The sequence below is a fragment of the Rhinopithecus bieti genome, unplaced genomic scaffold (genome assembly GCF_001698545.2).
Source record: "Rhinopithecus bieti isolate Rb0 unplaced genomic scaffold, ASM169854v2 scaffold_18624, whole genome shotgun sequence".
In the NCBI taxonomy this organism is placed as follows: domain Eukaryota; kingdom Metazoa; phylum Chordata; class Mammalia; order Primates; family Cercopithecidae; genus Rhinopithecus; species Rhinopithecus bieti.
In genome coordinates, this window is record NW_016809607.1 from 3,066,204 (window position 1) to 3,081,210 (window position 15,007).

The 15,007-nt window shown below is 34.3% G+C and overlaps 1 protein-coding gene across 1 annotated transcript in view; it reads right to left on the reverse strand.

The window, feature by feature from the left end:
* Positions 1-15,007, reverse strand: part of ASCC3 (activating signal cointegrator 1 complex subunit 3) — a gene marked incomplete at its 5' end in the record, with an annotated part of 187,260 nt that overhangs the window by 160,485 nt on the left and 11,768 nt on the right. Inside the window, 2 exons of the mRNA XM_017889813.1 lie at positions 4,988-5,212; positions 5,526-5,717. Of these exons, the coding sequence (XP_017745302.1) occupies positions 4,988-5,212; positions 5,526-5,717 (417 nt within the window). The remainder of the gene's footprint in view (positions 1-4,987; positions 5,213-5,525; positions 5,718-15,007) is intronic.

The window sequence follows — 15,007 nt, forward strand, 5'->3', positions numbered from 1 at the left end:
TAATACTTTAATTAAAGGAGAAGAGATGTTCCCGATCTAAATTATTAATTTTAGGAGAAAAAAGGAAAACAAACCCTCTCAATTTAGTCCTAAAATAAAAGAAAGTAAAACCTTCATGTTTAATTCCTACATTATAATTTTTTATTATAATTCTGTATAACTAATTTCATGAAATAAAGGAATATGTGGATGGTTAATTGTCTTTAGTTAGTTGAAGATGAGATTTAGTAATGTATAATTTTCATTATAATATTATGATATATTATTTGTTACTAAAACAGAGAAATGACCAAAAGTTGAAATATAGTAAGGGAGATTCTGTCTACTAACTTTTAAATTCATACGACAAATGGCCAAGCCATCCATAATGTAGGTAAATGTATATATTTAGTGTAAACTGTAAGGCTTTCCACCAAAGTAAGAGTAGCAAGAACTAAAATTGAGCCAGTGTGGGAGTTGTGTAACAATTCATGAAGATTTACAACTAAAACAGTTAAACATTTTCTAATCTGCTTAGGTAAATGAAACTAGTTTGGTGATACGGCTAAAAATCTGAGAGTTTCTCTCCTTTGTGAATTCATTATTTGACAGACCAAATTGTATCAAACCATAGACATATGACCTATATTCCCGTCATGACTTTATGATGTTACTTTAAAATAATGACTGAGATTCCCTTATAATATTACAATATTATTTTAAAGTAACATCACACAACTCCTATGAGGAGAAAAATTTATAAGGGATAAAATAAGCTTACTATTATTTTCAAAATCAGACAGTGAATTAACATTTAAAAATTACCTATTGCTACCAGTGATATGATTAAAGGAAAGGAAAAAGTATGTAGCAAAGACTGGATGAACTAAAGCAAGTCTTGTAAATGTTCATTAAAAAGGACAAGACTACTCAGAAAAAGGAAGGTAAATGTATGATGCTATACCTTATTTTGAGAGTAATATTTGAATGCCACCTAGTGACAAAAAATAAAAATGTATTTGTAAATATTTGCTGTCACCTAGTGGCTACTTAGCACAGGAGCCTTTTATAAAACAGGAATTTTTTCATAGTACGTCTTTGAAATTTATTCACTCATCTCAAAATCATATAGTAAGTCAGTAACAAGCCTGTGCTAAGTAAAGCACAATGGATACGGTAACAAATAGAGTATGCTCCCTGGCCTCAAGAAGTTCCAGGGTCATATGGAGGCGAAACATATGTAACTAACTACAATGACTTATATGAACCTACCATCCATTGTGCCTAGCACATAATACCTATTCAAAATGCTTTTAAAGAAAAACATCCAACATGACATTTCTAAAAGTGGCATTAGTATACAGTGTGATAATTTATGTTCTGTTAAGTAAAAGAGAAAAATAAAATCCACACACAAATTTGGTAATTTAGAAATAAGACTCAATATCAGTTCATATCTAACTTTAGTATTTAAGGTAATCTCAATTGTTTATTTGAATATGTACTTTAAAAACATGGTTGAAATCATATAAAAACTTAAGCAAATACTATAATCATCGTGAGTATGCATGCATGTGTGTGTGTGTATATATATATATATATATATATAGCTAGTAAATATAATATAAAAACTATGCTACTATTCATTATTTAACTAAAATTTCAGTGCTGGTAATAAGTATGAACAGGGCTGAATATCAACAGACTATCAGAAAACGGTAAGTGATTCTATCATTTACCATAAACTACCTTGGCACAGGCATTTCTTAAATTTCCACAACAATCCAGCGAGAGTATCTTTATTTACAAGTGAATAGAGCAACAACAGCTTGTCTAGGGCAGAAGATCTTTGTTGGAGAGTAACTGTAGCCAGAATTAGGAAGGTCGTTCAGACTGTAGATGCCTTAAATCCAAGGACAAGGTGTTTACGTAACATTCTACAGAGATGGGATGAACTCTGTATAAAAAATGTATGTAGTATGTAAGGTGAAAGAAAGATTAACATAGTTTGAAGAACAGACTATAGGGAGCTGGCACAGAGTATGTACTCAGTAATGTCTGATGAATAAATTTTAATCAACCTCAGTATTTCTCTCAGTGTAAAGTTCAGTGACTTTATATATGGATGGGACTTGCGACCTTTCAGCATTAGGATTATTTAGTTAGTCTCATTATGCATCGATGAGCAAATGTGCCTCATGACATGTTTGCGTTAAAATTATAACTTAATATAGTAATTTCTCCAGTTCTCCTAAAGTAATAGTCAGAATTGATACTCATGACATAAAAGATATTAATGGAGGCAACATTCTTAATCTAGCACGACTCTAATGTTGATTAGTGCAACTGTAGAGTCTTGCAATGATTTGGGGAATCTAAAGACTTAAAAATTCATTACCTAAAGAACATAGCACATATTCATTTTACAAACCAATTTCACACTTGATTTTCACAGATAGTCAAATTTAATTTCATATTCAACAATAATTTAAGAGTTTGTTTCCTTAACAGGAAAATGTACTTTAACAGGGAACTATTCCAATAGATTAGAATATGAGCAAGTTAGTTCAACAATGGCTACACTTCACTGTATTGGTGAAAAATGTCAAGATATATGTTTTGTTATTTAAATACCATTTATATCACTAAATGGAATTATGCTTATAGTTAGCTGACATTTCTGAAAACCACACATTTAATAAGTACTTTATAAATATTTGATAAGTGTATGGGCCCTAATTTATTTTTAATTTCTCAGGCCTTGATCAAATAGTTTCAGTGATGCTATTTTACGGTGCCTAAGAAAAATAGTTCCTTGAAGAAAAAAGCAGTATTTTACTGACTTTGTGTCTTCTGTATAACATTGCCAACTTGTGTTTATTTTACCAATTACAAAAAGCTATTAAGGACATAAGTTTACTGAGATATAGTCTTCCCTGACATGCATTTTAAGATATCACTTCATATCTAACTTTAGTATTTAAGTCTGTTCTTCAAAACTATGTTAATCTTTCTTTCACCTTACATACTACATACCTTTTTTATACAGAGTTCATCCCAATTCTGTAGAACGTTACTTTCAAACACCTTGTCCTTGGATTTAAGGCCTCTACATTTGAGATATAGTCTTTGTTGACATGCATCTCATGATGAGGATAAAAGAACTAAGCCTTTTACTGCAAGTCGGAAAAATTATGGCTACCATTTTGGAAAATGTTTTCAATATAGGCCTTAGAAGAGGGCAAATGCTATATATTAACATAAGCAAATGTATTCATCTTTAACTTACTACGTTTTATATACAAGAAATCTAAGCCATAATGAAAAGTCTAGGTTTAGAGTTAAATAGATCTGAGTTTGAATACTACTTTCAAAAGTTATAATGTAGTGACCTTGGGTCAGTTACATATCACTCTGAGGATAATATCTCCACAGCAGCAGTATTGAGAGAATAAGACAATGTATGTGAGGCACTGAGCAGAATCTCTGGTATACAGCAGGTCCTCAGTTCACTGCTACTATCATTTTACATTAAGAGATTTTGTTCCACACATTAGACACTGCTAATCCAAGACTCAATTATTTAAGCCACACAATTATAGTAGCCAGTAGGATTGAAATTGAGCTATAATAATATTTCCTTTGGATTCAAATTTTATTTCTTAGTTTTTAAAAATGTTATTATAATTTTGCTAATAGAAAATGAGGCCTTTCATGCTATTTTCTCTAACCATTATTTTCTAAAACTTATCTATTCTTTGAATGACCGTCCCAATTCTGGCTGTGGATTATCTCCAACACATAGCTTCTGCACTAGACAAACTGTTACTCTACTCACTTCACCTAAAAGTCCCAATTTTCTCATAAAATAAAGATATGCTCACTGGATCAAATTTTACCACATTCATGAACCAAGACTTTCCTGATAACCTGGGACAAACCTATTTTCTCCTTCTGCTGAATCCTTCTACAGAACTATCTTTCCAACATTATTGCACTGTGTTTTCATGTCTTTTTCTCTCCTTTTGGAATAACAGAGAAAACGAACTAGTAAGTGTGTTTTCATTCTCTAAAAGACTTATAAATAATATGAATGGAATGTTAGATTAAATTTCTATAAGCTCTTTAAGAAGTACCTAACATAGGACTTTGTACATAATAAGTAGTATTTGATTATAAATATTTCAAAGCAGTCATTTACTTAATATTTACATCCTCCCTACTTTCAAGTACTGTTTGAGTCAACTTTAAAGGTATGAAAGAATACTGAATTAGCAAAGTGTTGAATACCAAATTATAATTTAAAATGTCACAAAAACAGTCAAACCTGATTTGAATGTTCTATACATATACTCTAAATTTTAAGAATGTTTATTTTCTTTACCAGTTAAGATGTCACCTACGCTTCCAGGGTCTGCTATGTAAATCTTAACATAAAAGTCACACACAGACACACACACACACACACACGCGAAACAAATTATCACAATCTAGCTCAATCACATTGTGTATAACAAAGTTAATCAACTGACCTAATAGAGCTAAAAGAGTTTTATAAATTTTATTAAACCTTTAATAAAATTTCATGTACAACTTTGTAGAAGTGCCAAATATTAGTTATTATTGCTATTTGTTTCCATATTTTCTATAGTCTTTGTTAGATTTCTAGTATCTAGCAAAGCTTCATAGTTTAAAATATGGTATTTTAGCAATAGATTTTTATCAGTTATCATTCTATAATCCTCTGAATTAATCAACAATAATGCCATTCAGCCTGTTTTGTCTTATAACTATATGACATAGGCTGTATTCCTAAACACTACAAAATAGCAACCAACTCAACCTTTATCTTTCTTGGTCATTCTTTTATTTTATTTATTTTATTTTATTTTTTATTATACTTTAAGTTCTAGGGTACATGTGCACAACGTGCGGGTTTGTTACATATTTTCTTGGTCATTCTTAAGGCTGATGATTCTATTCCAAACTTTTACTCATTAGATCTTACCTCCGCATTTAGGTTATCTGCAAGGCTTTCCAGAAACTGACTCTCAATTGGGTTTCGTTGAGTGAGCAAAGTGAGGTAATGGCTGAGTTTATCATGTGTTGTTATAATGATTCCTTCCCCAAATTTGTCAAATTGTGGTCGTCCAGCTCGACCAAATATCTGCATGACATCTAAAATTCCAAGGTCAACAAAGGAGCCTCTTTTTGCAGCATATATTTGTGTTCCCTAGATGAGGAAAAGTTAACAAAAATTTACATAAACACACACAAATATAATCCTGATGAACTGAATACTGAAATTAGGCAAATATGGCAAGATCTCAAAAGTGTACTTTAACTAATCCTTTCATCATCTGTGATGGAGTTAAATTTTCACAATATAAACTAGATTCTTATTGGAGAAAATAATTCTGACCTTTTATAAATAACATTCAAAGTCAAGGAAACAGACAAATCACAATATTTTTCTAAATAAATCAACCAAGAGGCTTGCTTTAAGACACACACAAATCCATATATCAAGAAAGGTAAGCTCTTACCTTAATAATAACAGCATGGGCGGGAAGATTGACACCCCAGGCTAATGTAGCTGTACACACTAGGACTTTGATATGCCCATTAGAAAACAAGTTTTCAACTAAATTTCTGTCCTGCCGAAGCATTCCTGCATGATGAATACTAAAACCATCTGGGAATAATTCTCGTACTTGCTTATTTCTCGACCTTTGTACCTAGATACCAAGAAAGTATAAGAGTATTATTTAGCATTTAAAAGCAATTGTTATTTAGCATTTCTGTTGTATGAGTTTTATCAAAGAAATCAGAAAATTATTTTTAAGCATCTTAAGGTATTACTAAGTCTTAGCATATCATGCTTTATATAAAATCATAAAAAATAATGTTACTTATCTTAAAAAATAGGTAATACCAAAATATGTCACAAAATTCAAAAGAAGAGAGGTGAAAAGTAAGTGTCTCTTTCATCCAGAAGTCCCTTTTTGCAATCAGTCAGTATTACATGTTTCTTAGCCTTCAGAAAATATGCTATTCAAAATAAAACTAAATCTCAGTGGCTTCTTAACTCGTTAAGAGTAAAGGCCAGAGACATTACAGTGCAAGGCCCTACAAAAATCAATCTCATTTCCGTACCTCATCCAGCCCAGCCACAATGGCTGGCTTTTCTGAGTATATTTTCTGGCAAGTCCATATCTACTTCAGAGTCTTTACACTTTTATTCCAGACCCACTGCCTTTGAGGCCTTCTCCTTTCTTATTGAGATCCCCATGATGCTTCCCCTGTGATGTTCCTCATTGCAGTAAGTCAATAAACCCAGCTTTGTTCACCTACAGCTGTGTTCTTGGTGATCTTTGATAGCAAAGCATTGACATCTGTTTTAGCTCCTCAATTACACATGTGCAGTGAGTATACAGTAGTCCTTCCTTATCTGTAGTTTTGCTTTCTGTGGTTTCCATTACCTGAGGTCAACTGTGGTCCAAAAATATTAAATAGAATATTCCAGAAATAAATAAATCATGATTTAAGTTGCGTGCTCTTCTGAGTAGCCTGATGAAATCTCACACTGTCCTATTCCATCCAGCCCAGAAAATGAATCATCACTTTGTTCAGCATATATAAACTGTAGACACTCCTCACCCATTAGTCACTTAGTAGTAGGCTTGGTTATCAGATTGACTGTTTAAGTATCACAGCGTTTGCAAGTCACCCTTATTTTACTTAATAATGGCCCTGGGCTGGGCGCGGTGGCTCAAGCCTGTAATCCCAGAACTTTGGGAGGCCGAGACGGGCGGATCACGAGGTCAGGAGATCCAGACCATCCTGGCTAACATGGTGAAACCCCGTCTCTACTAAAAAATACAAAAAACTAGCCGGGCGAGGTGGCGGGTGCCTGTAGTCCCAGCTACTCGGGAGGCTGAGGCAGGAGAATGGTGTAAACCCGGGAGGCAGAGCTTGCAGTGAGCTGAGATCCGGCCACTGCACTCCAGCCCGGGCGACAGAGCGAGACTCCGTCTCAAAAAAACAAAACAAAACAAAACAAAACAAAATAATGGCCCTGAAGTGCAACATTAGTGATGCTGGCAATTTGAATTTGCCAGAGAGAAGCCATAAAGTGTTTCCTTTAAGTGAAAAGGTGAAAGTTTTCAACTTAAGGAAAGAAAAACAAAATTGTATGCTGATCGCTAAAATTGATGATAAGAGCAACAAATCTTCTATTCGTGAAATTGCAAAGAAGAAAAAAGAAATTTGTTTATTAATGTTTCAAATTGCAAAAGTTACAGCTACAATGTTTGATAAATAGTTAAGAGGAAAAAGGCATTAAATTTTTGATTGGAAGACATGAACAGAAATGTAACTTAATTGACAGCAATCAAGTTAGTTCACTAGTATCTGTGGTTTCATATCTTGGAAATATGCCCCCATGGATAAGGGGGGACGACTGTAACAACATTACTTCTGTTCTTTGGCTTAATCAGAGTCCAGAGGTGAGATTTAGTATACTTATATGCCACCTGTGTAACTGCTATAGCAGAAGGTCTTAAAAGACTCACTGAAGATTCACTATACAATAGAAAGAATTTTTATGAAAAACTAACATTAAAAGAAATGTTTATATAGTTAAAGCTTCTGTTTGGCCATCACATCATGTGTTTGTTTGCTATTGGTCTCAAAATCTCATGATCAATTCAAGAGCTTCTTTTTGAACAGTTTTTTCCCCACACTTTTTACTTAAGGGCTGGACAATGGCAGGGAGTAAGATTTTAGGGCACTGGGGTTCCAGTCTAGACTTTGCCATACTGATTATCTCTCAGGTCACTTAAAATTTTAAACTTCTAAGTTAATAATATTTAATAAAATTATCTAAGAAAATAGCATTCCATGAAATCTGCCTCAATTATAAAACCAAAAGTAATGCATTAACAAACCACACCATCTAGTGGCCAGCCAAGTAAATAACAACTTACACATTTTGAGCCTCTTTAGGGTCCCAAACAAAATACATATATAAACATAAACCAGGAGAGCTTCTTAAAGTTTCAAGGGGGTGTATTCTTATTTTATTCTTGTGAAGTGCAGTCAGCCTGTTAGAAATTATTTTATACATACGCTTTACAACTAATTACAATTGGATCTCATTGTCTCAGCTTTCATCTTTTCAGACAAGCGATATTGTTACTGTAATCTTAAAGCAGCTCTTATGAACATAGAAAAAAGTCTAATTGTGGTGTATTTGCTAAGAGCTCCTTCAGAGGCTAAAGGTAGGGAGAGGAGAAACATTTCACTTACTTCATTTCTTCTCTAATATTTAAGAGTGGACATTCAAAGCCAACAGAGGAAACTAAAACTATTGGTTGGAGGTGATATTCTGTACAAATCATATTGCTGGATTGCTGTTTGGCTTTAGGTGAAGTCTGCTATCTGCGGACTCCCTGCATTGAAATGTTCTGCTGTCCTTCTTATAAATATAGATTCCTTAGTCAAACCCCACTTGAGGTAAGACATGGCTAGGCTTGCTGTGGCACCAATGACACAGTAAGAAGTTAAACAAGGGAAGTATGTATCTGTGATAGAAATGTTTCTTATAAAGTAGCAGGTGGATCTTGGGAGTACTGACATAGTACCTCCCACTTGATCACATGGGTTTCACATTCAACCAGCACCAGTGGCCACCAACTGGGTATATCTCTCTGGTCTCTGTGGGGAACTACGAGGAGGCAGGAGTCACTTCTACTTCTATTCTTGCATACCGTGTGCAATTGTTTTATTTTTATTGGTTTATTACAGACTTGAAGTGACAACAATCTTAAAATAAGTCTGGGTTTTTTATTCTTAACTATCTTCGAATCTGAATTTTCCATATGTGGTCTGCCTTAGCTCACAAGAAAAATGAACTGGAATCTGGCTGGGCACAGTGGCTCACGCCTGTAATCTCAGCACTTTGGGAGGGTGAGGTGGGCAGATCACGAGGTCAGGAGATCAAGACCATCCTGGCTAACACGGTGAAACTCCGTCTCTAATGAAAAAAAAAAAAAAAAAAAAAATAGCTGGGCGTGGTGGCGTGTGCCTGTAGTCCCAGTTACTCAGGAGGCTAACGCAGGAGAATCACTTGAACCCAGGAGGCGGAGGCTGCAGTGAGCCAAGATCGCGCCAGTGAACTCCAGCCTGGGTGACAGTCTCAAAAAATAAAAAAGAAAAGAAAAAAAAAATGAACTGGAATCCCTGGAGATGAGGCCCAGGGATGTTCCTCATTTGATTTTAAAATCTGATTTTAAAAATCATCATAAAGCAAAACTATTTTTCCACTTTTAGTGTACACATCTAAGAATTTTAACACACGTTTGTGTTAGATTTGCATAACTACCATCATAATCAAGAAGAGTTTCTCTACCCTAAAAAATCCCCTCATGTGATTTCTTTACAGTTAAACTTTTCCCAACTACTACCACTAATCTGTACTCCAACAGTATAGTTTTCTCTCTCCGAGACCATTATATAAATTGAGTCAGAAAGCACATAAACTTTTGAAATTGGTTTCTGTCACCCAGATTAATGACTTTGAGATTCATCTAAGTTGTTGCATATATCAATAGCTCATTCCTTTTTATTGCTGAGTAGTATTCCACGGTGCTACAGATGGGCACATTACAGTCTGCTAATCAGACCTCTCACTGAAGGACAGGGTTGTTTCCAGTTTTCACAATTATAAACATAACATTTATAAACATTTATGTACGCTTTTTGTATATGTGAATATGATTTCATTCCTCCAAAGTAAATACCAGGAATGAAACTTTTGGATCATACGGTAAATGTATGTTTAATTTTATAAAAAATGCCAAAGCATTTCTGCAGAATTTTAACATTTTGCATTTGCATCAGCATTGTATGACAGTTCCAGTTGCTTCCCATACTTGCCAGCTTCCCATACATTATATAATTATTATTTTTTATTTTAGCCATTGTAATAGGTGTGTGGTGGCATCTTACCATGGTTTTAACATAAGTTTGCTTAACAGTTAATGATGTTAAACATCTTTCAAATTTTTGGATGTGCATATCTAATCAGCTCCTCAAGTTATTCTACTGCACACAAAAGTATAAGGAGTGATGTTTTTTACGGAAGAATATTTGCAGTGATGTTTTTCTCCACCTGTTTGTAGTACAGCTGTACAATTTGACCTCATGAGACTATTTAGTGCTAAGCAACCTCATATTTGTTATTGCACTAAATTATTTACATTCCTAGGAAAAGTACCTCCTAACAAATTTATGAAACATGATAGTCACTAACAGACAAAAAAAAAAAAAAAANAACAACCCCATCAAAAAGTGGACAAAGGATATGAACAGACACTTCTCAAAAGAAGATATCTATGCAGCCAACAGTCACATGAAATACTGCTCATCATCACTGGTCATCAGAGAAATGCAAATCAAAACCACAGTGAGATACCATCTCACGCCTGTTAGAATGGCAATCATTAAAAAGTCAGGAAACAACAGATGCTGGAGAGGATGTGGAGAAATAGGAATGCTTTTACGCTGTTGGTGGGAGTGTAAACTAGTTGAACCATTGTGGAAGACAATGGCGATTCCTCAAGGACCTAGAACTAGAATTACCATTTGACCCTGCAATACCATTACTGGGTATATACCCAAAGGATTATAAATCATGCTACTATAAAGACACATGCACACATTATGTTTATGGTGGCCTTATTCACAATAGCAAAGACTTGGAACCAACACAAATGTCCATCAATGATAAACTGGATAAAGAAAGTGTGGCACATATATACCATGGAATACTATGCAGCCATAAAAAGTGATGAGTTTATGTCCTTTGCAGGGACATGGATGAAGCTGGAAACCATCATTCTCAGCAAACTGTCACAAGGAAAGAAAACCAAACACCGCATGTTCTCACTTGTAGGTGGGAATTGAACAAAGAGATCACTTGGACACAGGGTGGGGAACATCACACACTGGGGCCTGTTGTGGGGCGGGGGTGTAGGGGAGGGATAGCATTAGGAGAAATGCTTAATGCAAATGATGAGTTGATGGGTGCAGCAAACCAACATGGCACATGTATACCTATGTATCAAACCTGCACTTTGTGCACATGTACCCTAGAACTTAAAGTATAATAAAAAAAATTGTTGTAAATAAAAATTAAAAAATTTTTAAAAAGATATCCACTTAAGCTTTTAAGTTATCTAAAGATCTTGGAAATTATCTTCAAGCTGACGTACTATAAAACATAATTACTGGTTAAATAAGGTTTGCCAGAATAATGATTCCATTTGATTAAACACAAATTTATATTCTTCTTAATCTTAAACATTAAGTAGATGCAATATTAGCTTATTCCGTCAGTAAATCTGTACAACTTTAGGAAGGACATGCCGAAGTAGAATAAAATCCACACTTGTACTTAACAATGATAAATTGGAAAAGACACAGGTCTTTTATTAAGCCAAAATGTTAAGCTAGTCTCATTTGCCAAGCACTTACCTATATTATGTGAACTCGAATTCTTAAAATGTTTTGAATTGGTTTCTGAATTCTGTGAGAATACTTTTCAAATCCAACATACCAAAAACATTAGAAATTCAATTTCCTTATTTTCCGGGAATTTTAGGAATATTCTAAGTACATAAGAATTTAATCATCTCTATAAGCTAATCCTCTAAGATACTTTATATTCTAATTTATTAATATCACCCAAACATAGCAAAATATTATACCCTGTCTTAGTTTACTCAGGCTATCAACAAAGCACCATAAACTGGGTGGCTTAATCAACAAAAATTTTTTCCTCACAGTTCTGGATGCTGAGAAGTCCAAGATCAAGGTGCCAGCAAGATAGGTTTTATTTTGAAGGTCTCTTCTCTTGATTTGTAGGTAGCTGACATCTTGCTGTGGGCTTGCATGACCTCTTTTTTGGTCACAGTCCTATCAGATCAAGGCCCCACCCATATGACCTTATTTAAACTTAATTACTTCCAAAAGAGCCTATCTCCAATGCAGTCACATTGAGGGTTAGGGCTTCAACATATGAATTTTGGTGGGACACAATTCAGTCCATAGCATATACTTACAGAAAAAGAAGTAAAGTTCCTTATGAAGTACAGACACTTAGACATGCAGACACAGTAAGGACTTATGGCATCAATTCTAAAATGTCAGCCAAGAGTCAAGAGTAAACTCAGAAGTATATAACTCATTGGTCCAAATCAATCAGATGATCTCTTCCCATTCTTCAATTCTTAATTGAACTTGAGCTTAACATAGACAAACAAGCAGAAAAGACTAACAAACCAGATTTTCTATTGTCCCTCAGCCAACAAAGATCACTAAAAACCATTAATCCATTTGCAGAGATCACTAAATGGTCATACCACAAAACCAAATTCTCAATGGGAAGCAACTTATTGGCCATAAACCAAACAAAATTAGTAGAGTGCACAATAAATGTTACAAAAACAGTGTCAGCATAGTTCTATTGCCACTTTGGATTCACCCTCTTAGTGCCAAGTAAAGACGTGCTTGGGTTAAACTGTTAAAAGATAATTTTCAGAAAAAGGTAAAAAAATTAACATACTACAAATATAAAAAAAAAAAAAAAAAAAAAAAAAAAATAGCTGGGCGTGGTGGCGTGTGCCTGTAGTCCCAGTTACTCAGGAGGCTAACGCAGGAGAATCACTTGAACCCAGGAGGCGGAGGCTGCAGTGAGCCAAGATCGCGCCAGTGAACTCCAGCCTGGGTGACAGTCTCAAAAAATAAAAAAGAAAAGAAAAAAAAAATGAACTGGAATCCCTGGAGATGAGGCCCAGGGATGTTCCTCATTTGATTTTAAAATCTGATTTTAAAATCATCATAAAGCAAAACTATTTTCCACTTTTAGTGTACACATCTAAGAATTTTAACACACGTTTGTGTTAGATTTGCATAACTACCATCATAATCAAGAAGAGTTTCTCTACCCTAAAAAATCCCCTCATGTGATTTCTTTACAGTTAAACTTTTCCCAACTACTACCACTAATCTGTACTCCAACAGTATAGTTTTCTCTCTCCGAGACCATTATATAAATTGAGTCAGAAAGCACATAAACTTTTGAAATTGGTTTCTGTCACCCAGATTAATGACTTTGAGATTCATCTAAGTTGTTGCATATATCAATAGCTCATTCCTTTTATTGCTGAGTAGTATTCCACGGTGCTACAGATGGGCACATTACAGTCTGCTAATCAGACCTCTCACTGAAGGACAGGGTTGTTTCCAGTTTTCACAATTATAAACATAACATTTATAAACATTTATGTACGCTTTTGTATATGTGAATATGATTTCATTCCTCCAAAGTAAATACCAGGAATGAAACTTTTGGATCATACGGTAAATGTATGTTTAATTTTATAAAAAATGCCAAAGCATTTCTGCAGAATTTTAACATTTTGCATTTGCATCAGCATTGTATGACAGTTCCAGTTGCTTCCCATACTTGCCAGCTTCCCATACATTATATAATTATTATTTTTTATTTTAGCCATTGTAATAGGTGTGTGGTGGCATCTTACCATGGTTTTAACATAAGTTTGCTTAACAGTTAATGATGTTAAACATCTTTCAAATTTTGGATGTGCATATCTAATCAGCTCCTCAAGTTATTCTACTGCACACAAAAGTATAAGGAGTGATGTTTTTTACGGAAGAATATTTGCAGTGATGTTTTCTCCACCTGTTTGTAGTACAGCTGTACAATTTGACCTCATGAGACTATTTAGTGCTAAGCAACCTCATATTTGTTATTGCACTAAATTATTTACATTCCTAGGAAAAGTACCTCCTAACAAATTTATGAAACATGATAGTCACTAACAGACAAAAAAAAAAAAAAAAAAAAAAAAAAAAAAAAAAAAAAAAAGCACTGTAAAGAATCAGAGAGGTCAATTAAATAAGAAACACGTATTTATAATATATTAGATCCTAGGAATTCAAAGAAATTTAAGACAAAATCTGAGCTTTGGATAATTTACAGACTGGTAAGGACAGACTCATATACAAATGATTTCTATTAAATATAATGTGTTTATGATAGAGGTACATGGACCAAAATGAAACTTCGTTATTTACGACATTTATGATATTGTCATTTATGACAAAAGTATGTCTTATTTACATTTGTATTGCTAACATATGGCAGGGTGCCTTCTTCATACTGATACTACACGTTCCTTGAATGAATGAATCAGTGATCTGATAGTTTGATCAAAGAAGTCTTCAAAGAAAATGTAAAATGTGGGTCTTGAAGGACAAGGGATAGCCTGCTAAATGGTGAAAGGTAGGCAGCAGGATATATAAATACCTAAGCTGGGAATGGTTAAAGAGGGAATGCTTAAATACACACAGTGTGTTTGGAGGGCATTCTGTTCAGAGGGTGTGGGATAAAAATTAAGAAAATTAAGCTAGAAAAAAGGATTGGGGTCAGGCTTTACATTGTCTCAAACATAGGTGGAAAAGGAGTCAATCTAAGTTTTTAAGCAGTGTCAGATTTGTTCTTTAGAGAGGTAACTTCACAGTTGTGCTAAGACTAGAGCAGGTATCGCCCACTACAGCAATCTGCAGGGGAAGATGGAGGCATGGGAAACAGAAATAACCAAACAAAGTCAAGGTGAAAGTTGGCTGGAAAGCAACCAAGACTGGATGACTGTCTAGAAAGGAGGATGAACATGGCATAAAAGAAAAGGAGTTAGAATTGTTTCAAGCTAATCCTTATCTTGGTGCACTGAATATATGATAAGGTAAACAGGATGAGGAGAGCCAATAATGTGCCTTAAACTAGGTACTAAGAAGGTCAAAAGTAAATTATGTTTCATGCATGAGTTTGAAGTGATCCATTATAAAGACTTGGGCTTCTCTTCTAAAGAAATGGGAAGCCACTGAAGATTTCTGAGGAGGAGAGAAATAAGGGAGACCAGTTAGGTAACACTATAAGAAT